Genomic DNA, 23689 nt, shown 5'->3' with positions numbered 1-23689 from the left:
TTACAAAGCCTGATGGGCAGAGATGGCTGTATTTTAGTGGCCAACTAGTATAAAGTGAGAATTTACACCGAGGTGTGACTAACAAATTAAATGAACGCTATGTCTCACTTAACAAAACTAAGTTATTCTTGTTGCTCTTTCTTAAATAGGTCTGTCTCCAGGGGAGGTGATATCTGAAAATTGGCATGGACAGATTTGGAAAAGGTGTCTTAGTCTGAGGCAAAACGTATCTTTGGTGCAAGAGCATATAGGGAAAATTTTGATGCAGCAGTGACTATGTAGAACAGCTAAGCATGTCAGAAAAAAGGCTCGTAAGTGAGACTTGTCTGCCATCAGATCTACCAGAATCCAAATGAATCACCAAAAAGTGAGTAAAGATGTGCACCCCACCTCTGTTTCAGTTAACCTTGCTATTTGTTTGACACGTCTTTTTCCACAAGAAGGTGGACGGCAGTGTTTAAAAATAAAATTGCACCTGTTCTGCGGTGAGAAAAAAGCACCTGCACTACTTCTGTGCAGAACTCCTCTTGCTGGGACATGTGGATGCTCAATTTATCAGGCTCTGGGTTTCTGAGCTCAGACTAAACTAATTACTGTGCCGCCCTCTGCTCTTGTGGCACGGCTGTCTGCATTGCTTAAAAACAGACCGTTTCCATGCGCCTCAGTATTAATGTGATTTTTCCCTTTGGAATGGTGGGAGGCTGGGCTGGGTGCTCTGTGACAGACGACAGACACAAGCAAAAATAGAGGATGAGAACACAAACATGAATGAATAGAGATTCCTTTAAAATCCCTCCTGATGAGGGGTTCCCAGCTGCTGAAAATCAGAATTGCTCCTTTACTAATGCTCTGGACACATCTGTTTATTGGTGTAAAGGGGCTGTTCCAAGGAGCAGAGAGGACGGCGAAGCAGCAGCAGCCCAGCTTTGCAGCCTGCCTTCGCTGTACAGCCTGAAGGCTGACCCGCAGCCTCTAGAATGGGCCCGGATCCTGCCAGGAGATGCCCGTATCCCTGTGGAGATGCTGTTCGGTGGAGGGAAGGAGGTGCAAGAGTTAACATACGTGCCTCAGATGTGTCCAGGGAGGTTTTCAAATACTTCTTTTTCTCTCTGAAAGTTTGATCTCATTGTAAGGAACTGAGTAACAAGAAGTTTCAGTTCATGAGGGGACAGATGTCAGGTGCGCTTTCTATCTTGCCCTTTTTTTTTTTTAATTTCCTCATTGTTATAAGATTACAGACAGCAGTTGTATGCATCCGTGCTTTTAGGCGAAGAGAAAAAAAAGCACTCTTTTCTTTCCGCGGGACACTCTGCAGTGCCGATACCCACCATGACTGAAAAAACTCCTTGCCTAAGCAGCTGCCCAGGTCACGCAGCTCCTTGCGGGTCCCTACTACTCTCTCCGAAATCCGGGCCCAGCCCGTCCCGCCCCTTCCCCGGCGGGGCAGGCTCCGGCCCCGGGGCGGGAGGCAGCGGGGACGTACCCCCGGTACGGCTGCCTGCCCCCGGCACCGAGGGTTACGGCGGGACCCTCCCCGCGGCCGGAACGGCTGGAAGGGGAACCGGGGGCGGGAGGAAGCGGAAGGGACTGGAAGACGGAAGCGGAAGGGCGGTGGAAGAGCCGGAGCGGAGCCATGAGGACCCGGCGCGGTACCGTCCTGCGGCCGCCGCCTCAGCCCGCCGAAGAGGAGGAGGAGGAGGATGGCGGCCAGGCTGGTCCCGAGGGCCTGGCGGACGAGGTGGAGGATTTCCATGAGGCGAAGTTCCAGGCGGTGATGGCGGCCCTGGAGAGCGGGGAGGAGGCCGGGGACAGCGAGGAGGAGGAGGAGGAGGAGGTGCTGGGGCTGCAGTTGCCGGAGGACAGCGAGGAGGATGGAAGCGGTGAGGAAGAAGAGGAGGAGGAGGAGAGGGAGGTGCAGGGGGTGGATCTTTACGTGGACCACAGTGCAGAAGAGGATGGAGAAGGCGAGGAGGAGGATGAGGATGGAGAAGGCGAGGAGGAGGAGGGAAGTGAGGTTGAAGATGAAGATGGAGAGCTGTCCATGGGGAGTGACTTGGAGGAGCGCCATCAGGATACCAAGCTCCCCCACGAGCTCTCCTGGGGCCAACGCAAACAGCTTTACTACGACACAGACTATGGGAGCGATGCACAGGCCAAGGGCAAGCGTAGCCAGCAAGAAGTCGATGCTGAGGAGGAGGAAGAGGAGCAGGAGGCTCAAGTCATCCAGAGGCGGTTGGTGCAGGACTTAGGGGAGGATGACTATGGGTTGGATGTGATCCAGGGCTATCTGGCTGAGCAGCAGAAAACCCACGATGGCAAGGGGCAGAAGATTGATAAGGATTTGCAGGCCCTTTCCAAGAAGCAGCAGCTGAAGCTGCTGAAGCAGGAGTCCCCTGAGCTCCTGCAGCTGATTGAGGACTTTGAAGTCAAGCTAATGGAGCTCAAGGATGAGCTGCACCCACTGCTGCAAATGGTCAAAAATGGCACTATTCTGCAAGGGAAAGGCAGTCGCTATTTGCAGACAAAGTATCATCTCTACTTGAATTACTGTGCCAATATCAGTTTCTATTTGGTTTTGAAGTCAAAGAGGATGCCGGTTCACAGTCACCCCGTTATTGAACGGCTGGTTGCTTATAGAAATATAATCAATGACCTAGCTGTTATAGATCAAAAGTTATCCTCACAAGTTCGTATGCTTTTGAAAAACTACTATGATAAGAAGGAAGACAAATTACCAAAGGAGAAGAAGTTTGCGCTGTTCCTCCCACCGGATGTTAAGAAAACCAAATCGAAACGTGCTTCTGCGCTTGCTAGTGGCCAGGCTACTGCTGCTGAACTGTCAGATGAGTCGGAGCTGGATGAAGAGTCTGCCCTAAAATACTATAAGATGATGGAGGAGAAGTTGAAACTCAAGAGGAAAAGAACCGAAGATCAAGACATGCTTGAAGAAGAAGCGGTGTTGGAAGGAGAGGATCCACATAAAAAGAGAGGTGTGACCTATCAGATGATCAAGAACAAAGGCCTGACGCCCAGAAGGAAGAAAATTGATCGCAACCCCAGGGTCAAGCATCGGGAGAAGTTTCGGCGAGCCAAGATTCGCCGCAAGGGCCAGGTCCGTGAAGTTCGGAGGGAATTGCACAGATATGCCGGGGAACTGTCCGGCATTCGCGCGGGAGTTAAGAAAAGCAGGAAGCTTCAGTGATACTTACTTTTCTCTGTTTCAGAGAGCTGCGAGTAGCGCTACTGAATCCAATAAAAATTTTATAAATGATATTGTGGTTTTTGATCCTTGAGAAGACTGGGGGTGGGCTGCTCTTTGTTTTTTTGCGGAGTATGCTTTTCAGAAGGTGCCACCTCTAAAAATAGCACAGGGCCCTTTCCTTACCTGGCCTGCATGTGAGGCGTTTTCCTCTATTGTGATGCTGTCATCTTTCCATACTGTAAATACTGGCTTTGAGAGGCTGCAAGGGATGTGTCAAGTGAAGAGAATGAAATGGGCCGTGCGGGACTGATGGGATGGGATAGGATGGAGGGAGGGAGCTCCCGAGGGCAGGTTGAGAATGGGGTTTGTGCAGCTGTCACTGTTGGCTTCACCTTTTTACTGTCTTGATCTGGTCCATCCTTCTGTGTTGAGCTGCAGAATGAGATCCATATGGTTGTGATATTTTCTCCATTTCTTGTTCTGATTAACTCCTCCTTGTGCTCATACCTTTTAAGAACTAACTACTTTTAGACTCTTAAATAATTTTGTAACTAAGCAGAAAGCTATTACTTAAATCCCATGAGGCCTGAGATACTGTTTCACCTCCTTCTGAATTCAATGAGAAGAAAAGCCAGGACTTTCCTGGATAAATACATCAACTTCAGCTATGATAAATATGTTAACTGTTGTCTGCTCCTATTGGTCTAACATAGCATTGGTAGAGGACAAAGGGGTAAGACTTAATATTGTCTTCAGTTTGAGAGTAAACTTTCAGAATGTTTCGTTTACTTCCATGCCTTCTGATGGGAAAACGCGTTTAACCCCACACTGAAGTTCTTGCTGGGAGCTGATTGTGAGCGGCCAGTTCCAGTTCAGCCTGTAAAGGAGGAATGACTGATCAATTTTCCTTAAAAGATTTAACAAACACTATCTCAGGTAAGACCTGTGCTTGTGTCTGGGACAGGTTTCAGGGAGGTCATGACTTGATTCATGTACCAGTAGTATCTGAAAGCTACTACTGTCTCTTTCCCTTGTGAAATCACTGAAGGGGAATAATTACATTGTTGATAGATGTTATTTCACATTATGGACACACTAGTGTGTCTAGGTGACTTGTTTTGGGAGTTTTTTGTTTTGTTCTGGATTGCTTTTGTGTTTGTGGTAGTCTTGGGGGACACCAAAATATGAGGATGCGTTCTTGAGCCTGTGACAGGCTGGGTGGTACAATTCAAACATGTAGGCACTCATTTTCTGCAAGTGCAAAGTGCTTCCATAGCTTTTGATGTAAACCTTTACACCCTAGGCCTGTTTCTGTCAGGAACGTGCTGTTAATTGCTGACTGGAGAATGTTTTGTTAATTTTCAAAGCCAATTGTTTAAGGGAGAGGTAGAAAAACGATAAACTTAAGCTGGACAGATGGGAACAGAAGTAAGGAGACTTCTTGTAGTCCTTATATGTCCCTGATCCATGGGATGTGGAGCTATGCATGCTGATTTTGGAGGGGATTCTGGTATGGTAGATAAATGTATAGGACAAAATAGTGAAATGACGAGTTCTGCTGACTTTAATGGCCCTGCATTTGTTTGCCCCCTGCTGCTTACAGGCCAAACAGCAGTTAAACTCTGCATAATAAAAAAAAAAACCAACAAACAACTTTGCTCCGCAGAAACAGGCTACAGAGCATTGGGAATTGAACCCTTCCATGAAATTGCCTGAGTCAGTGAAGCAAAACTGAGGCTTGCTTGAAGACATCACTGAACATGTCTTCTCCTTTGAGCAATGCTGTCTGTGAGCTGATGGCCTCAGGTGAGATGTGTAACCTATTAGCTGTGGGGATAAAGATGTCCTTCACCTGTGCTTACTCATTCTCCCTTACTGTTAGCAGCAATCAACAGCGTTAGCTGCTTGCTCTTTCCAGTGAGGAACATATGGCTTTTAGTGGCTCTTAGCCTTACCAAGGAGCTTTTCCCAAAACTACACCTTTTATTAACTCCGCGCTGGGATCGTGATGGAGGCTGCTACTGATAATGCTGAGCTACACTCCCGAGGCTTTGCGGAGAAGTCGGTAAAAGGTAATGTACTGGGAAAAGAAGCAGCTTAGGTGCTTTTTCTGGGGAGGAATGGTGTTGTGTAACGGGCATCACGAGGGATGCGGAAAATATCCAGCAGAGATGCTAACTGATCTCATTACTACAGCACCTGCTTGTGCACGGTTTGTGCTTTGTGCAAAATGAAGGGCTGAGGATCTTTTGTAGATCTGCAGGCAAGCTGTAAGTATCTAAGACGGCTTTGTGTTCCCTTGAAAAGCTTTAGGCAGCCTGTAAGCAAAACTCCAGCAACTTCCATCTGAGCAATAAATAAGGGTAATAATGAATTAGTCTGCTGTTACAGACGCACTCCCCAGGAACGTTGGGCTTAAGGCAAGGGGGAATGCAGCATAGCACGCCCAGCGCAGGCAGCCAGCAGATGGCACAGCATGTCTCCCCAGACTGCTGTGCCAGCCTGTTTTAATGAAGATTAAACACAGCATTATGTTCAGTTGGTTAGTTCAGAGATTGGACAAAGCCATAAATAGCTCATTCCTGTGTGGTTTTAAGTATGCACGGTCATGGGAAGGCCGTGATTATCAATGCCATGGGTGGGGGGATGCAATGTAAGGTTGCTCTAAGAAATACTTCTTAGAGGGATGTTTTGTGCTGAAGGGAAATCTGTGGTGGTAAATAGGTTTTGAAGATCCCTATCAAGATGGACACATGTGAAATAGGGGAAGGACCGCAGATGATGGTCAGGAAAATAAGTGAAAAGTGGAGCAAGGTCATGGTCAACACTGGGTGTTTTCCTTCTGCCAGTAGTGTTTCAGGAGATGGTGCTGACACTGCCAAGCGATGTGCTTCAGCTGTGGGGTGGCACCTGTCCTCATCAGGCTCCTGCTTAGCAAGTACCAGCTTCCCTGCTCAGAAAGGACTGGTGGTGAGGTCTGCCTCAGCAGCACCTAATGCAGGTTAGGACTCACATGCTCAGGCAACAGCTATGCCTCACCTGAATTGCTCCGCACTGCCATGGAGATGCCTTCCCCTGCGTCCTTTCCCTCCGCTCGCTGGGAGCACGGTGATTCAAGAGATAGTCAGTCCCGTGTGCACTTGGCACGTAAATTATTCATATTTAAAAAGCACATAGGCATGTGTTTGGAAGCTTGGGTAGAAAAATTACAGTGGCAGGGAGGTGGATAATGCTTTCTGCATCGTGACCTGACAATTCTATTTATACAGGGTAAGGAAAATACATTGAATAACTCACATGGAAATACATCTGCTCCTGCCTTAAATTTTGTCAGAGCTTTCCCAGTTACCTTCCATAATATTCTGCCAGCAACAGTCTGGATGTTGTTTTACTCTCGCTAGCGCTGGCAAATAGCAATTCAGACGTTCAGCTCTGAGGTTTGTGAAATGGATTAAAGCATCTGTTAAATTAGCTGCAACATGTTGCATGACTTGGGGCAGCACTGGAAAAAGCGGTCTTCAGGAAGCAGTTGCCTTTACAGCTTCGGTTTTGCAATTTTTATGTGAGATTTTGAAAGAAAGAAGCAACACGTTTCAGCTTAACCTAAGTGCACCGAATGCAAGATATTCTTTAAAAACTGGCAGATTTATGTTCTTTCTCCCTGCCCATTGGCAACACTACAGTCCATGAGAATTGCCCTGCTTTATGAGAAGTCTTTATTACTGTCTTCAATAAGACAACCTCCCAAGTGAAATGCCCATTGGTATGGTCTGTTTTGTAGTTTTAATAGTAAGGAAAGTGTATGGACCTTGTATTGCCACCTCTTATCAAAGGATCCGAAACGCTGCTGTCCATGAGATCTCGCCCTCGGCGAAGGGAGGAACAGGCAGGAGATGGTGTAGTGGCTTCGCTTCATGGTCAAGTTACAGCACATGGGAAGGAGTCTGACTCCCTGTTTGCTGTATGAATGTGCTTTCCTAAGATTAAAATCTGTGTTTCCCCGTGCAGGCTCTGGTCCTGCGAAGGTAAAGCCGCACACGCAGGGCTGCTGTCTCTTCTGGCTCGGTGTAGAAAAAGACCATGAACTAACACGTGGTGGGATGGAGTCTTGCTCAGAACGGCTTCTCCACAGCCTGTGGTCCGGCTGGTGTGTGTAGCAGGGCTGGGAAGCCCGTGCTAGAAGACTAGGTGAGCTTGTCTTTGTTTTCTCTTAAAGTGTGAGACAGACGAATTGGCAGTGCTGAAAAAGAAAGCGTTAAGGGTATGAGGCTGGAAAAAAACAACCCTTCTCCGAGGAGGGGTGGAAACAAGGTCCTCTCCATGCCGTCCGGAGCCCTGACACCTATCAGAGTCCGGTTATCCGTTTTGGTTTTTTTTTTCTGTCAGCCTGCCGTGGTCCATCCTGGAGGCAACCTGAGCGGGGAGCGCTGGCCTGCTGCCCCAGCCCGGGACGGAGGAGAGCGATCTGCTCCCCGGCAGCAGGGCCGGCCAAGGGCCGTTGCCCTCACAACCCCGCCGCTGGAACGGCAGCGCCGTGCTCCGCGTCCCAGGGAGCGCGGGGGGAGAAGGAGGCACCAGCCCGCCCGCCTACCCCTCCCGCGGCGGGGGCGGAGGGCGGGAGGAGGCCGGCCGCGGCCCTGCTTCCCAGCCGGGGCGGGGCCCGGCCCGGCGATGGCGGAGGCGGAGCGGGCGTCGGTTCTGCCGCCGCTGGCGGAAAGTTCCCGGGACGGGGCCGGCGCGGAGCCGCTGCTCCCCGCCATGGAGCGGCGGGCTGAGCTCGGGGAGGAGGAGGCGGCGGCGGCAGTAGCGGAGGAGGAGGACGCGCCCCCTGCCTCGCCGCCTTTCTTCCTCCTCTACCCCGGCCATGAAGGCGCCGCCGCGCCGCCCGGCGTGTGGAGACCCCCGGCGCCCCGCGGCGGGTCCCCCCTGCCCGTGCTGGTGCTGAGCTACCCGGGCTCGGACGGAGCCGGCGGTCCCAGCACCCGTGAGTAGCCGCGGGGCTCCTCCCCGAGCGGCGGGGAGCCTCCCTCCGGGCGGGGTAGGGTGTGGGGAACCGGCTGGGAGGCGTCGTGGCAGGGCCGAGGGCCGCCGTTGCCTTGCGAGGCGGGGAAGGGGCGGCGGTGGGGAAGGTCTGCGCCTCCCTGCCGGGGTGCGGGCTCCCGCCTGAGGGTGCGTCGAGCCGTGCCTTTGAGGGCAGGCCGGGGGAGGGGGCGGCTCTGGGCACGGGTGAGTCCGCCACGGTATGCCCCGGGGCTCCTGGAAACGGGGGTGTCCTCCCCAAAACTCCCCCTCGCCCGGCGGGGCGTCAGTGGAAGGGGGGCTCGTAGGGGCGCCGTGGCGGCCTGGCTGCTCCCCTGGCAGCATGTGCGTGAGCTGGCCAGAGAAGGGGCAGGGAGCGTTCTGGAAGGAGGCGGTTTGTTAACGCGTTGGTGAGCAGCGCCGACCCACCGGCTCATCAAAACCCACGCTAGGGAGACTTCTTTCTGGACCCTTTCCTTTGGGAAAAGCTTGTGCTGCCCTCCGAAACCTCCCAAGCTGGCCTTGGGGTGTAGTTTGGGGGTGGGAAACACCCGCTCGGGCTTCCTGCTGGTACTGGGCGTAGAAAACAAAGTTAAGGCGAGGGCACTGCGGCCTGGACGCTTGACAAGGTTGAAGCACGTTGGTGATGTGTACGCTCCCATGTGGGGCTGCAAATAGCTTTCTGCTTCCTAAGATTCTTTGTAACGTTCTTGTGGTGTATTTGGGTAAGCTGGAGTGCTGTGAAGTAGCTGTTGTGTGTGTTTTTAAAACAAAAACTGTGTATGGGTGCATATACAAGAGATCTTGCCTTTTCCATCCATCCATCCATCTTGAAAATAGTAGCTTTATCTTCTGGGCTTGGGCCAGGGTGTGGGTGACCGAGCTTTTTGCCTTTGTTTTGTCTCCTTCTGTTTACATCCCAGGTGAGCATTCACTCACGCATTAGCTGATTATTTTGGGATGGGTTTGGTTTTTTTTCCCCTTCTCCTTTTAAAGCTAATGCACTTTATTTAAGCTGTTACTCAGCAGAGTTTTAAGCAGTGAGGTAAGAAGCCAATTTCTGTAATGCCAAGAGCAGGTGGAATGACCTAACTTTGTTTTGAGCTATATGAAGGGCTGTGTCTGATGGCAAACTTTTGTCCCCAGGCCAAAACTCCCTCCCTGAGGACTTGTCGTTTAAACTGATAGCTTCCTGTCAAAACTTTCATTTTTACTTTTTTTTTTTTTTAACCTAAATAGGAAATCTTTACCCACTGTAGTCCTGTGATGTGCGTGCAAGGGATTGAGCTATTTCTGATAGAAAAGAAACCTTTAAGAAAAATACTGTATCTTAGCCATCATACTTTTACTGTCCAAACCTGGTTGTAAGAAGGCTTCTGTGTAGATGTGGTGAAACTGAGGCATTGAGATGAGCGCGTTTGTTCTCAAGGAGTTAGTGTAAAAACTCATTGGCTGAGCAATGCTTTATCCCCCATGTTAGCATTACTTTGCAGTGGCTATTCATGTACGCTTTGTGAAAAAGCCTTATAAAATGTATATAAAAGTGTTTTTTTCATTCTCAGAGGTAATAGCTGCCTGTGCAATATTGTCTGTCAAAGCCCGCTCAGTAACTGAGTGACTGATGCAGTGATAGCGGTGTCTGAAGGGAACAGGAATCACTATGGCTTTGCATGGTGTCTTGGACTCTGTTTGTCCTGGGGCAAACTCTGTCTGTAAATCAGTTTTTTTCATCATCCCTTGGGTTTTTTTGTTGCGTTTTGGGGTTTTTTCTTTTCATTTTTTTCCCCCGCAGTTCTCATGCCTGCAAAAGCAGCTTTCATTTGTTCATCATTGAGCAGCAGGAGCAGTGGATTCTGCTGCAAAGTCTTGCTTCTTCACTGGTTGCTTTGGGGTTGTCCTCAAAGCAGTGGTTAGAACTTCAGTCTGGAGCAGAAAGGATGTTGTGTGCTTAAATTCCAGACTTAATCCTGGCTACTTGTAGAGTATGTGGCCTTGCAGGTGTCATTGCCTCTGAACAACCGTTACTCTGTGCAGCATTGAGGTGCAGCGGCATTAATCGTGGTCTGGGTTATAAAGATTGTCATGTCTGTTTTGGTATCACTGGGGAGACCCGTCAGTGGCCCATGGAGCCCTGTTTCATGGGCTTTTCTCATGTGTCATGATCTCAGGTTGCCATAATCGATAACAGCTCAGCATCGACAATTCTTGATCTGCTTCTCCTTATTCTGCAATAGTATATGAAGTGATTGTTCATGTCTGCTCCCCTTGATTCTTCAATGCTGGAGTTGCTATTAGAGTTAAGATAAACTGAGGAGTGTGAAAAAGGCTATTTTTGCATCTTGTGCATGTATTAGAAAAACCTGATATGCTCTATGAATACTAATCCCTCTTTATGTAGCTGTAAACTGAAAGAAGCGATTTAAGTGAAGGGTGTTTCCTGCTGGATCACAAATTCCTCCCTTCAGTGCCTGAAGGCTGTCATTTCCATGAGTAGGAATGAAAATAATTACTCTGTATTGGCATTTACATGTTATAGTGGAGGTAGGGACCAATATACTGAAAAGCCAGTATTTCAGGATGTTTTGGAGATTTATTTAAAGTTTTGGGGTTTTTTTTCCCTGTTAGGACGCAATCATTAAACTGTTCTTGAGAGAGAGGTCTTGCCACAGGATTGAAGGGTACTGTACAGCTGTTTAATTTTATATTTGAAAATTTGGAAAATTTTGTTTGCTGTTTGTGAACTGATGACAGCCTTCATAGCTCTGTGTTAGGGTTTTCCTGGAGAGGGGTCACTTGATGGGGTTCTGCATGCAACTCTTGCTTCCAGCTGTAGAAATCAACCCAAGGGTTAGTCGCACCCAGGTTGGAGGCATGATGCTTGTGTTCCAGGGCAGTGGTGCAAGCCCTGTAGTGCTGGTGACCTGAAGCCCAGCAACAAACGTAATGAAGAATATATGGTAAGAAAGAACAAAATCCTAAGAATGTGTTCCTATTACAACTTTATTTTCTATATAAGATATTGTCTCAGACATAATTTTTTTTCTTCCCTCCAACTAATCTTTCTCCACCTTATCTGTTTTTTCTGATTTACGAGGTAAGGGAGATGAAGTGATTCCAAACATCAGGTGAAGGTGAGAGCTGCTAAGGGAAGGAGACTATAAAAGCTTTTCATGCCAGCAGCACCTGCTTTTTTAATACAGATGGTTCCAGACAGGCAGAAGGAACAAGAAGATTTACTTAAACATGCTAAGCTGCAGCAAAACCTTAGGATACTTTTCAAATACAGTAGAAGCAACTTGATTATGCTGTCTCAAAAAAAACCAACAACCGCAAACAAAAAAAACCAAACCCAAACAAAGAAACCCTCCAACTCCCCCCCCCCCCCCCCCCCCCCCCCCAAAAAAACCAAACAAACAACCGAAAAAAACCCAACACAACCCATTCCTTGCTCCCACTGAAAACCTACCAGGTATCATGACACTTCAAGTAGACTTTTGCTTCCCCTTTTTTAATTGTGCCCTCAATTATGTGAGTTACTTGAATCCTTAAATAATACCAGTGTATTTCACAATAGGTAGACAAAAAAACAGTTTATCACTTATTCCAGGAATTAAGAAATTGTGTCACTGGTTTTCGGGTTGTTAAACTTTCTTTTGTCCACTCGTGTTTTTAGCATGCAGGGTTCAAAGTGCCACTCATATTTGAGGTAATGTACGTATCTGTGCTGGCAGTAAAGTCAGAAACAGACTTTTCAACGTAGATGCTTTGTTACTAATTTTATCTTTTTAGATTACATTCCGCATAACAGATTGCCTGGAGAGAGGCTATTGGAAGAGTGTGAGCCTGTGCTTTGTGGAATAGCAGCTCCGTTGGCTCTTGTACCAGGCGTAGCCCTGATGCTGTTTTTCTAGTCGTCACAACTGGTACAGCTATTGAGAGGACTAATGGGTAGTTGGACAGCATATTGATGCAGAGTTGAAGCTGAAGTGAAAGAAAGAGGGCATGACAGCAAAAATCCTGTTCACAGGTTTGCTAGTAAGAGGTTGTCATGTGTCGGGCAAGAGCATGGGCAGAAAATAGGAAGATCAGAATTGTTTCACTTCGAAATGTGGGAGCTGCCTTACTGGACCAGACTGTCGAGCTGCCTAATCTGATACAGCAGCTGCAAACAGGTTACATACAGGCTTTAGAAGAACTTGCAAGAACCTGCTCGTGATTCATGCTTGTTTTAGACTGTGATATAAAGGCTTGTGTTTCTTCATAATTTTTATCCTGTTTGCATGGAGTTACCTCTAGCATTGTAGTCTCTTTGACATGCTGAGCAGCTGTTTTAGAGCTCGGTGGTGCATCTGAGCTGTTACCATCGGACAGTTTCCTTCAGTAGTGGTTCCCGTTTGTATAGTATGGGTGGCTTTTTTTATGGTTCTGTGGTCTCCTGCGATTTTAAATAACCAGAAGCAGCACAGTCATCTGAAGCAATAATCTCATCTGCCAGCTTTGCCATTTTGCTATACAGCTGCTTTGCAATTTCTACGCAGTGATCAGGAAAGTTTCCCCCCCCTAATGATTGAAACTCAGCTTGCTCACAGGCCTGGCCTGCTGGCACTGGAAGTAAAAGTACACCCAAAGGTGCCCCCTGGGGTCCAAAAGGTTGTTTGGGAATTTGTTTGGGTTTTATTGCTTAGATTAATTCTAATTTATTCAGCTTTTGAAACTAAAAATACTTCCAGTACAGCTGAGCTTTCACATACTCGTGGCTGATGAAGTGCTTTGCTTTCCACGTGGTGAGTCTTAAAATTCCAACACAGTCAATTTCTAATTCTTTTATCTCGAAAACTTTTTTGCAAAAATCTGCCTTGTTCTGTAATCTAGCCAAAGCCTCTATCCACTTTTGCCAAAGTGCGGCTAATATGAGGGTTTTGTAAGACCAGTCAAGGCTCCATGATTTGTTTGAGTTTGAGAAAGCGGCTCTTGGTTAATCATGTCTTCTTCATTTATACCTACACTTGGTTTTCTTTTGTCCATTGACCATTCATTGAACCCTGATGGTGCTTTATCAGTTGGGCTTGAGTTGCATGGTAGTTTTATCAAAGGCTTTATGAAGATACAAGTATTTGATACTTTTCTTTTGTTTCTTTATAAGATGCTTCGTCGCTTTATAATTTTGAGGCATGGGATGAGGGTAGAGGAAGGTTTGTCTTGTGTTTTCCAGGTGGTGATAAAAGGCTTGCAGGTCAGTAAGTCATAGGGTAATTCCTGTTTGTTTTGTTTGTTTGTTTGTTTTGGTTTGGGTTTTTTTTTTCCTTTTCTGAGTAGAGTTTTTATTTTCCCATAATACTGTAACAGACATATGGACATTAGCCGTTCTTGTTAGTTTTTTTCTATTTGGCTTAGCTTACCCAGAAAGTTCTGTTGGGAAGGCAAGTTCTCTATTTTTACACTGTAGGTGTAAATTCAGCCTTGTGCTGGAACCTGGAGATTACAGCCTCCTCTGGACAGTTAAAGAGCTCTTAAGTCTTCAAATACCTGTATCAAACCTCTGCAAGAAAAAACAAATTGGCTTGAAAAGTAAGTTCTGAACTTGTCATTATTGTTTTTTAAAAAAAATCAAATAGAACTCATCAGAGTTTCTAAGCATATGCATACTTGATATCATTTCCGTTTCTTAGAGGAGTAAAAGGTGCACTTTTACAGAAGTGAGTTAGCTCACTTTCATTTAAGATGTTGATTGTTCAGAATCTGTTGGTGGAATATTGTGCCCAAAGTGTTGTTTTGGGCAAAACGTACTAATAAACTGAAATTAATCAAAGCTGAAAAAATTTTTTCAAGTACTTAAATTTCCCTGTGGAGTATTTGCAGCAGGAATTGCATAAAGGAGCCTAAAAATATAACTGAGCTGGAAGGGACAGACTGGCTTCTTTGTTTCTTCACGTTAAGAAGCAGCAAATGGCATAAAACCAATTGAAGTTGAACAGTTACTTAATTTTTCAACAGACCTCCACTGTGATCCAGGTATGTGGCTCACTTGCTGGTGCTGAATTCAGTTGAAGATGGGTGTTGTGAAATGGGAGCTGCAGGGTTACACCTAATGCTGCTTGTGTTTCTAATTGTTTCAAAACAAAAAAATTAAACTGATAATTAGGTGTGTTGGATAATAGCTTGCACAACAGCTTGTGGTACTTTGTTGATTCTGAAGGGTTTATTTTGATTATTTGCTGTTTGTTTAGTCTCTTTCAAAAAGTTAGCAAGAGTGAACAGCTGTTCTCCTGGAGCTGTTTGTATATGGTGACTTTCACTGGTTTTAAGAGCGTGGTGCAATGTGAATGCTAAAACTAGAGGCTGTCATTGGTGAAAGGATATATAAATATCATATGAGCTAAAATGCTGTCAACAGGCTTTATAAACCCCATTCTCTCTTAGGGAGAAGGAACAATAGTAACTGTTGTCGTTTGTGAAATAATTCTCCTTTGCATCACTGTAATAATACGCTGCATGGCTCTTTGTTTTAGTCTAATGGGGGGAAAGGGTTGCCGAGTCAAAATATTATGCACCAAGCAGGAAGTTTGCACTGAAAGCAACTGCTTCCTCTTGCCTGTTAGAAATAACAGCTCTTGCCCCTTTTTTCCAGCTTTATGAGTTTTTTTACATAATGGGTGCTTTTTTTCCAAAAGCTGTATGCATTTGCATGCTGAATTCTGTATCAAGTGATCCGTTTTTGTATTTCACATCCCTAAGTAATAGACACACATCCTTCTGAGTAGTTCTTTAGGGAAGAAGAAGGATGGAGAGTAATTAAGGTCCTGTGCATTAATCAATCCTATGTTTCTATCAATATGCTGTTCTGGAGAACAGTCAGCCTTCTCTGAATTTACATGACGGGGACTGGGCATCCATTTCAGATGGATGCTACGCATCTGCTCTCCACAAATATACTGGAGCCATGCAGGAATAAAGTAAGATAAGTTAATTGTTGCCTGATATTGTAGTTGAAGTGGGTGGTGATACCGTGTCCCATCCCCTGGTTAAATAGTGACCTCGGGAATAAGAAGGGTGTCTGTTGACCTGGGACTTCTTGTCCCCTAGAGGTGGGGGGGTGTGGGTTGGGGACATGGAAGAGATTGAGCCAGCTGGGAAGGGACAGGGCAACGCAGTGCTGTCATCTTATTCTTGAGAGATGGAAAGCCTGTTTGCCTGCGGAGTGGTAGTACTTCTTCACCAGCCTCACCTGAGCAGTACCAGTTCAGATGAGGTTTTAAAAATGTGAGATTCAGTTGTGGAGCTGTACGTGTTTGTGATGTTCTCCCTCATTGTTCTTCCATGTGCACGTGCCCTCCTAAAAGAGCTTAATCCTTGATCACTGACGTGCTTAGAGCCAGATCTGTTTTTCCTCGTCGTTTCCCTGAGAGGATAAAGTGATCCTAACATTTTTTGGTATGTGGGAAATTTTAGCTCAAAAGTACCCTTTGAGAAGGTTGCACAGCAAATAAAACATAAACTGCGACTTGCATGCCTACTGTGAAAACAAAGGTACTTATGTAATTCATGTAGTGACATCCAGGCATATGAAAGGAATACAAATGTGTCTTTGTATTCCTCGTGCTGCTAGTCTGCGCTCCTTTGTAGGATTTCGGGGGAGACGGATGAGAAATCTGCGTGGTGCGTTATGCTTGCTCACAAATTGACTAGCATAGCCTGATGAGAAGGTGCTGTGGATGATGAGAGCCTAATTGCCGTCCCTGCATCAGCAGCATCTAGGAAGCATCCTGGGAATTGCTTGCTCTACGCTCAGAGCAGCTGATCACATGAGCCTGAATTTTCAGTTCAGTTCATTAGTCAGCCATTTTGGTCAACACCCTGCTTACTGCGCACAACCAATCCTATCAGCACTTGCTGTCCTGGCTTATCTGGGAAGAAAGGGACCAGACCAGCAGTTTGATTTCAGCAGACCTGGATATCTGTCTCTACATTCTTCCTTTGTTTTGGCTTGGGTAATCATCAGAGGAAGCCATTCTTTTTCCTTCTTCTGCTTTTTATTTTTTTAATTTTTGTTTTTTACCTTCCCCCCCCCCCCCCCCCCCCCCCCGTCTTTGATGCAGAAGCCAGGTTTTCTATGGTTGCTTAGGATCAATAGCCTCTAGCATAGCTGAAGACAACGACAGTTGGTGGAAAGGAGGAGGGAGGAAGAGACGAGCGTGAAGGAGCCGCGTTTTTACCTTGCTTTATATATGAAAAGGCCAGAGCAGTCTGTGTGATCCTGAGCATATCTATCCTTTAGTAGCAAGGTATTTCTTATTTTCTTCTTCAGAAAGCTTTTCTTTTTAGTTCTTATTTTTTTTTCCCCCCATTGTTGTTGTACCAGCTGAGTCATCATGTCTGCTCTGACGCCTCAAAGCGACATGCCAACCCCCACCACAGACAAGATCACTCAGGCTGCCATGGAGACCATCTATCTTTGCAAATTTCGAGTGTCGATGGATGGAGAATGGCTCTGCCTGCGCGAGCTGGACGACATCTCGCTGACACCCGACCCAGAGCCGACCCATGAAGGTACGGTCCGGTTCCCTGGCTTGGAATCCGTGCAGCTGTTGCAGTGTTAGAACCGCTGCACAAGTTGGGAGGGGGTGTCTCCGGGACGAGATGGCTCTTGTCCTGCCTGGGGAACCTGGACACCGTTCGGCATATTAGAAAGCCAAATCGGTGCTTCAGATTGCCCTTAGAATTTGTTGCGTGTTTGGTAATCCACCCCTTTAAGAGAGACAGATTTGTGCTTAATTGTTAGTATTTTTTGAAGACATATCTGGAAAGATCAGGTTTGTATCTCTCAGGAAGGAAGATAACCACAATGTGTGCTCAAGTGACACATTTAATCATGATTTTACTCCTAAAACAGGGCTTACGGCTCTATTAGTCAGCTGTCAGCTTTTACAAATGGAGCATACTGGCAAAACACAGATGTGTGTCTGTGTACAGTCAGTGGGTAGTTTTTGGAAAGCCCCAAGTGATACGAGTTATGCCTATTGTCAGGTGATAATACCATCACAAGTCTTCTAGCTCGCTTCTATTAAGCGTGCCGTTGTTTATAATGGCTTGGAAGCCTGAAAAGTGGAGGTGTAACGCACCTTGCTTTTTTCTTGAAAAAGGATTTGTGATGTGGGTTGATGGTGAAAACAGTTTTAATACCAGGTCATGTAAAATAAGGATTGAAAGCTTTGTGAGTACTAAAAACACAATAGGACATCCTCACATTGGTCTACCAATAAAAAAGTGGGGAAGAAGGAGATACGATGAATTTCTGTAAGAATTTTGCACGCTAGCCAGTGCTCCCGTGGGTCCCCAACATTGCCAGGTTCTGAGTGCCCCTTGCTGGATGCTGAGCGTCTTTTGGTCTTACAGTGAGGGGCTCTATCTTTTCATGTCTGACCCTTTTCCAGTAACTACTGAAGTGCGACTCCACCAAGTAGTCTCGCTTGACCCGTTTGCTGCTGGCTTGTCAAGTCAGTAATGTCTTACTATATTGTTGTCCTGCTGGATGAGGGAACTTAAATTGTGGTGAGGATTTGAGCTTTAAAATTAATTCCCAGGTGATAATTTAATCTCCATTTGACAGCTGCATTCAGTGGTAGCAGCCCTTGGGTTTGAATTTGCTTGCCAAATACTTAGACAGTGGGAAATTAAACAGAGGTTTCAAAAGCAGAGACTGACACTCCCTCTGAAGCATGTCCCAGGGTTTCAGAGAGGTGCTGTGGGCTCAGCACTCCCTCTGAAGCATGTCCCAGGGTTTCAGAGAGGTGCTGTGGGCTCAGGAAAGCAGAACCAGACTAGTGAGTACAGGGTGAGCCAAGGGTGCAGGAGTTCAGTTGACTTCCAATTCCCATGTTTCTTGTATGTAGCACAGGCTTATTCAGACCTTGCTCAGTCTTACTTGTATGTTTCTGGACTTCAGTGTTTTGGTTTTTTTAATAGTACATTCTAGTGTAGGTGGATTGATTTTTATATATTCTCTCTCTCTCTCTCTTTCATAAATACTAAGTACTCTTTTGACTCGTTATGTTATAGTTAGTAAATGACCCTGCAAGCAGTCTAGGGCTCTTCTCATAGTATAGCCTGGAAAACCTTTCAGTCACGCTGTGAGTCAGTTCTTTAGATCCTTATTTTTGTATGTGTCTCTTTCCTCTCTGTTCGCTGCCTTGCTCTGAGCAAACTCATGGGGAAGGTAGGCTTGGATGAATCCAGTGTCTGTAATAGGGTTGCTTTTCTAGGTCGCCTTTCTCAAATATGCTGAATATGTGTCCTTATGTGTACAGATTGCATTCTTGCCTGTTTATGTAAACAATTCAAATGCTAATACTAGACTAACCCTTCCCCAAAAGTAGAAAAAGAATTGTTTTTAAAGCTGTAATTACAGCCGCTCCCTTGCAAGTACCAGAAAGGGTTAGAAAATAGTATTTGCTCATTTCATTGCCATATTTGATTCATATGCCAAAAATGAATTAAAAAAAAAAAAAGAGAGAATCGTATCATGATGATCTTTATGGAGATATATATACATTCGTAAATTAAGGTTGCTTGTTGGGAGACAGAAAGACTGATTGTTTTGGGGGGGAAGGGTTTGGACTGAAGTCATATTTTGAACACGGATATCAGGTCAGGAAAAAGTGTTCATAATAGAAAAGCTGACACAGCTTTAGCCCTAGTGTTCGAACTGGTGTTACTGCATCAACACTGCTGCTGTGTCCTCAGTGTACGCACGGGTTGAGGGGAAAGGATGACAGGGCTTGCAGACACCAAGTGCTTGTCTGAGAAGAAAAGCAGGAGACCTAGGAGCTGAAGCTGTTGTGTCTTGTAATGCCTCTGTAAAACTGATGTAGAAAGGTAAGGTAGGGATTATGAAGAAGGGGGGGGAAAAGAAAAAGGTTCTAGAGTTGTGCCAAAGGCATAACAAAAGATTACTTTTTTCCCCCTTACAAATCAAGACATGTAAAAGATAATCTATTGCAGTAGCAAATCCGACAGCTTGTTGAAATAAGGATTTGAAGCCTCCAGTTGCTGTCCCTCAGTTCTTGCTGCTTCCCGAGAGTTTTTTTGCATCTGGTCTCTCTGCTCTGTAATCTGATATGCCCCCAGCCCACAAGCAGCCATCCTGCCTTCCTCCTCCTCCTCCTCTTCACCGTGCACCTGTCATGCTGAGGATGAACAGAAACTGTGCTCCTAGCCTTGCATAGTCAGTATCTGCACCCACCCTTGCATCCCAGAACTGCTAAGCCAGCCCACGGTGCCATAGCGAGATGAGGAAGGGAGCCGTTCTGGGCAGCGAGGAAGTAGAAAGAGAAGACAGAGGGTCAAGAACAGAACAGCACGCAGGCTGGGGAAGGTTTAAAATGCGATGGATGAATAAGATTTTAGTCTTAATAATTTTGACTGCTATGCACTTCTGCTGGGCTGCTCTTGTGTAACGCCCTGTGATGACTTGGTTCTTAAATTACATGGGAGACTGGTGGTCCCTAGCTTCAACTCTTCTGGGTTCCCAGCTTTTTCAGCTGTGTTGTCTTACAGGCCTTACACCTTCAAGCTTTTCTTCATAAGATTGGCTATGGTGTGAGTTTCCACTTTGCTAAAGGTGCCCTTTTTTTTTTTTTTACTTGTAGCTATACCAAAGCTAGGGCAAAAAAAGTAAGATACCTGAGAGAACTGAATTGCACTAAACAAGAAGCTGCAGCACATTTTTTCTCTTTCCAGTAGAAGTAGTTTGTTAATAGCAGTTAGTTTTATTATTTCCCTTTTTTGTTGATTTTTTTTAAAGCAGATGACTTAGGAATGACAGTTTAAACATACAGGAGGAGACTAAAACAAGTGATTCTTATCTGCTCTGGTTTGATATCCCTTACTGGAGCACTGTGTTTTAATTCCAGTGAGACAGAGGCATCAGAAGAAGTGTTTTAATGGTGCCAGATCTTAGAATTGGGATGTTAGAGAGCGCTAGAGGCAGATGCTGTGCTTTCTGATGGTGCTGCAAGGGCTCCCCAAGCAGAGAGGCAAAAGCTGCAGCTGGTGCTTATTATTTCTGAGGCCAGACCTGCTGTCAGCCCTTCCCTCAGGAGTCTGTTTGCCTTCTCCAGAATAACCCACTTGAGGCCAGTTTTGTGATGGGAGCTGGAGGGACAGGGAGGGAGCTAGGAACGGAAGGGCATGGTGGTGATCAGAGTCTTAGTCATTGACATTTTAAAAACAATAGGCATACTCCTGTGGTGGTAACGTTTTCTAGTAAAACCGAGCCCAATTCTGCTACTTAAGCCAAAGGCAATATACTTTGGGAAACAGATTCTGATCTGAGATGAAACAGTGTAAATTTGGAGTAATTCCATTCCTGCCACACAGTTGGAGTTTCTGAGAGTAACTCTGAGCAAAACTTAAATTTTATTCCGTTTTAAAGTAGCATGTAGCAGAAGGGTAAATACATTAGTATAGTTACTAAGTTTCTTCCAACTGTATGTATTCAATATAGCATGTAAGATGGATGCTGAATTTAACAATAAAAGCAATTTTCTTTTTCAACTGTTTGGAACATCTCTGTGTGTTTGAAAATACGCTGATTTTGTTATATGCTGTAATTCTGCTTGGCTTAGAAAAAGAATTATTTTAAACAAACAGTGGTTCTTAATTAGGTAATCAGAACTTTACTGTCCTATGCAGGTGTCATGAAATGTGACACTAGTGGCTACTAAGCTCCTGTTTGTTTGCAATATGTATAATGATCACTGAGGCATCTTTAGGGACTGAGATGTGAAAAACACCTTGATTGTATTTTGTTGCACGTTCAAGAGTGCATGTGTATGTGGGATTGTACACTGATCTCAACTTTGGGGAGAAGTTCTGAAGTGCAAAATGGTCTTGCAAGGTTTTACTGGATGTTAAATGTCTGCTTTGAATAATCATGAGGAGCTTCACGTTAGAGCAATGGAAATTTTAATCCTTGTGGGACCGGCTCGTAATTGAGAGCAGAAGGAATACATGTGATAACTGTATGATCTGGATTTACTTGCAACTGTCAAGAATACAGTATCCTTTTTTTTTTTTTTTTTAAATCCTGTTCTATTTGTACTAAAATGGGGAATTGGAGTGGTATGTTTATAACATGCAAAGATGAAATTATCTTTTCCATAGTATCATTTTTGGTAGCTAAGGTCAGATATTTTTTTTCTGTTTTATTTAAAGTTTTAGTTTCAGACACATGCTTGTGTAAATTGTCCTTAGTAGAAGTTGTATAGCTCTTCAGAAGAAGCAAATGCTCTCCTCAATGCTCAAATACCTCTTGCCCATTAATCTATTGCAGTCTTTATTGAGTCATCCTTCAGATTCTACCTGTTCTCTTCATTTTCTGTTCGAGTATTTTCCCATGTTTCTTTGCACACTTCAGTTTAAGGAAGCAGCATGACCTTATTAGTTATATTTTTTGGTTTGCGAATTGGCAAACTTCTCGGCACTTAGATTTGCGTGGAGGGGGAGAGAATCTCCTTGTTTTTGTTGGGTGAGCTACAGAGCTGTTCAGTTATGAGGGAACTGTGTGACACGAGGGGAAATCTGCCATACTGGTCTGTGCTACTGGAGGAACTGTAGTCCTGGTATAGAGCTGCGTTGATCTGAGGAGAACAAAGCACACCTAGGAAGAAACCCTGGTAACTGCTACTTTGGTTTAGGTTTTTTATAGCAATGTGGAACAGGACAAGCAAACTGTTGGAGGTGAAATTGCTCCATGGATTGTGCCTTTCCCGTTACAAAACAAATCTGCTGTAAACACTGTACTGAGAGTAGCAGGGACCTTTCACAGTCAGAAACTGTTGAGATTAGTCTCTTGTCAGAAAAGTACCTCTGAAAATATGTATGGTGGCAGAAACCCCTAAACGGGTCAAAAGTCTGAAGGAGTTGGAGACCAGATTTAATAGAACAAATGTCAAGTCAATGATATGCAAGATAAATGAATTAGTGTGTTAATGGTCATAAATCTTTTGAATAGCAGTTAGGTCATGTAATCCAGACAGCGTGTACCGAAAAGTAACATGATAAAGATGGTCATCTCCCCAGGGACAGAGGAGACATCCTGTTTATTGTATTTATACTGAATCCTGTCATGAGCTGTGAATAAAGGGAAATGACCAAGAGAAGATGGACACTTGACCCTGAACCAAAGAGGAGGGAAGACTAAGTTTTTAAAAAGCTCCTCAGGATAATTAGTACAATGTGCCAGCCCTCCAGTTGATTTGAAGCAATTCAGAGAAAAAGAGAGTGTGCGAGTGCCCTGTAAGGCTAGGGTGAGACCTATGCCAGGGCTACTCTAATCTTGGTTTAGGTTTTAAATTTTGAAGTTTTATAAATATTTTCAGTGCTGTAATTAAGAAATTAAAATGGAGAGTTGTTTTCTTTGCTCTTTTAAGCTTGTTCAGTCTAAATGAAGTCAGATCTGGGAAATGGGGGCAGGCCTATCTCCCTCAGGGGTAATGATTCAAAAATGTTGCAGAGAAGCCTCTTAGATGTCAACTAAGATGGGAAGTGAAACATGAGGAGCGAAAAAATGTAGGGTTGGGGTTTTTTCTGTTGTTTTTTTTTTAACTCTGTGCAAACTATTAAGTGCCAAACTAAATGAGAAAGTTCCCATAGCAGTTACTCATGTATTTCCCTCTGGAAACAGACTGGTTGTGGAGAAACATTCAATGTGACTGCACACAGTTGCAACATACAGAAATGCCTCATGGTAATCATGCAGAGACAGGAATAAAACTTAGGGTGGGATTACACCATTAATGTGCGTGATGTACGTTTGGTATTTACTTGTCCTATATGTGTAATGGAGCTTGGGCTTGGAATTCTTGAGTCCTCTGTACTTTTTTTTTTCCTCTATCTCCTCCCAGTTTGTTGTAGATCTGACTGCTATTTCTTTTGGCGCAGTGCAAGCCTTAACTTATGTCAAAATGTCTGTGGCGAAGGCAAAATGGTCACGTCAGTCTGTGACCCTGATGCTGCTGCATGAGGAGTAGCACATGTTAAAACAAGAGTGATGACAGTGGCCTTTAAAAAAAAAAATCTCATAACAGTTTTACCCTAAAAAATATTGCAGTCAGTTGTCACAGTTTATAATGAAGGCACAAGCTGTTGGTGCTGCGATTTGAGGCAAAGCAGTTCTGGGCAGTTGGATGCTGGATAAGGATGCGTTAACTGAGAGAACAAAGGAGGTAGGTGCGGGATAGCAGCGTGGGGATTGAGTCAATCAATGTGCGTGGTGTGGTCAGAGGAAATAGATAAAACTAACTATTCACTGCAGGGAGCAAGGTCAGTGGTGTCAGCAAAGTACAGCTGTAGGTGAGAGAGGAGAGCGGAGGTTCCCCAAGACAGCAGCAGCAGCAGCACCAAAGCACTCTGTGTTTTCCTTTTTGTTCTCCTGCTCTGAAAGTATAGCCAGGACTGGCAGGTGGGCAT

At 45.2% G+C, this 23689-nt stretch overlaps 2 protein-coding genes across 10 annotated transcripts in view; both read left to right on the top strand.

Moving 5' to 3' along the window:
* Positions 1 to 1266: 1266 nt before the first annotated feature.
* On the top strand, positions 1267 to 3271 carry UTP3 (UTP3 small subunit processome component). The gene has a single exon (XM_049815290.1). The coding sequence runs from the start codon at positions 1634 to 1636 to the stop codon at positions 3200 to 3202; it is 1569 nt and encodes a 522-aa protein (XP_049671247.1). The 5' UTR covers positions 1267 to 1633; the 3' UTR covers positions 3203 to 3271.
* A 4561-nt stretch (positions 3272 to 7832) lies between these two features.
* The window catches only part of RUFY3 (RUN and FYVE domain containing 3), a 58530-nt gene continuing 42673 nt past the window's right edge, over positions 7833 to 23689 (top strand). For 3 of the 9 annotated variants that reach the window (XM_049814734.1, XM_049814733.1, XM_049814739.1), the window contains exon 1: positions 7833 to 8186. In XM_049814734.1, the coding sequence (XP_049670691.1) occupies positions 7874 to 8186 (313 nt within the window). In that variant the 5' untranslated portion in view covers positions 7833 to 7873. Of the gene's footprint in view, positions 8187 to 14141; positions 14234 to 15943; positions 16210 to 16303; positions 16769 to 23689 lie in introns of those variants that run through there. The other 6 variants (XM_049814738.1, XM_049814740.1, XM_049814741.1 and 3 more) reach the window with 4 other exon arrangements.

Source organism: Accipiter gentilis, chromosome 12 (assembly GCF_929443795.1).
Source record: "Accipiter gentilis chromosome 12, bAccGen1.1, whole genome shotgun sequence".
Taxonomy (NCBI): domain Eukaryota; kingdom Metazoa; phylum Chordata; class Aves; order Accipitriformes; family Accipitridae; genus Astur; species Astur gentilis.
Note: the sequence above shows the minus strand (reverse complement) of the source record. Positions and strands in the feature narration are given on the sequence as shown.

Excerpts from the sequence above, each read along its gene's own strand:
- UTP3 (XM_049815290.1), top strand. The coding sequence starts at position 1,634 with ATGAGGACCCGGCGCGGTACCGTCCTGCGGCCGCCGCCTCAGCCCGCC.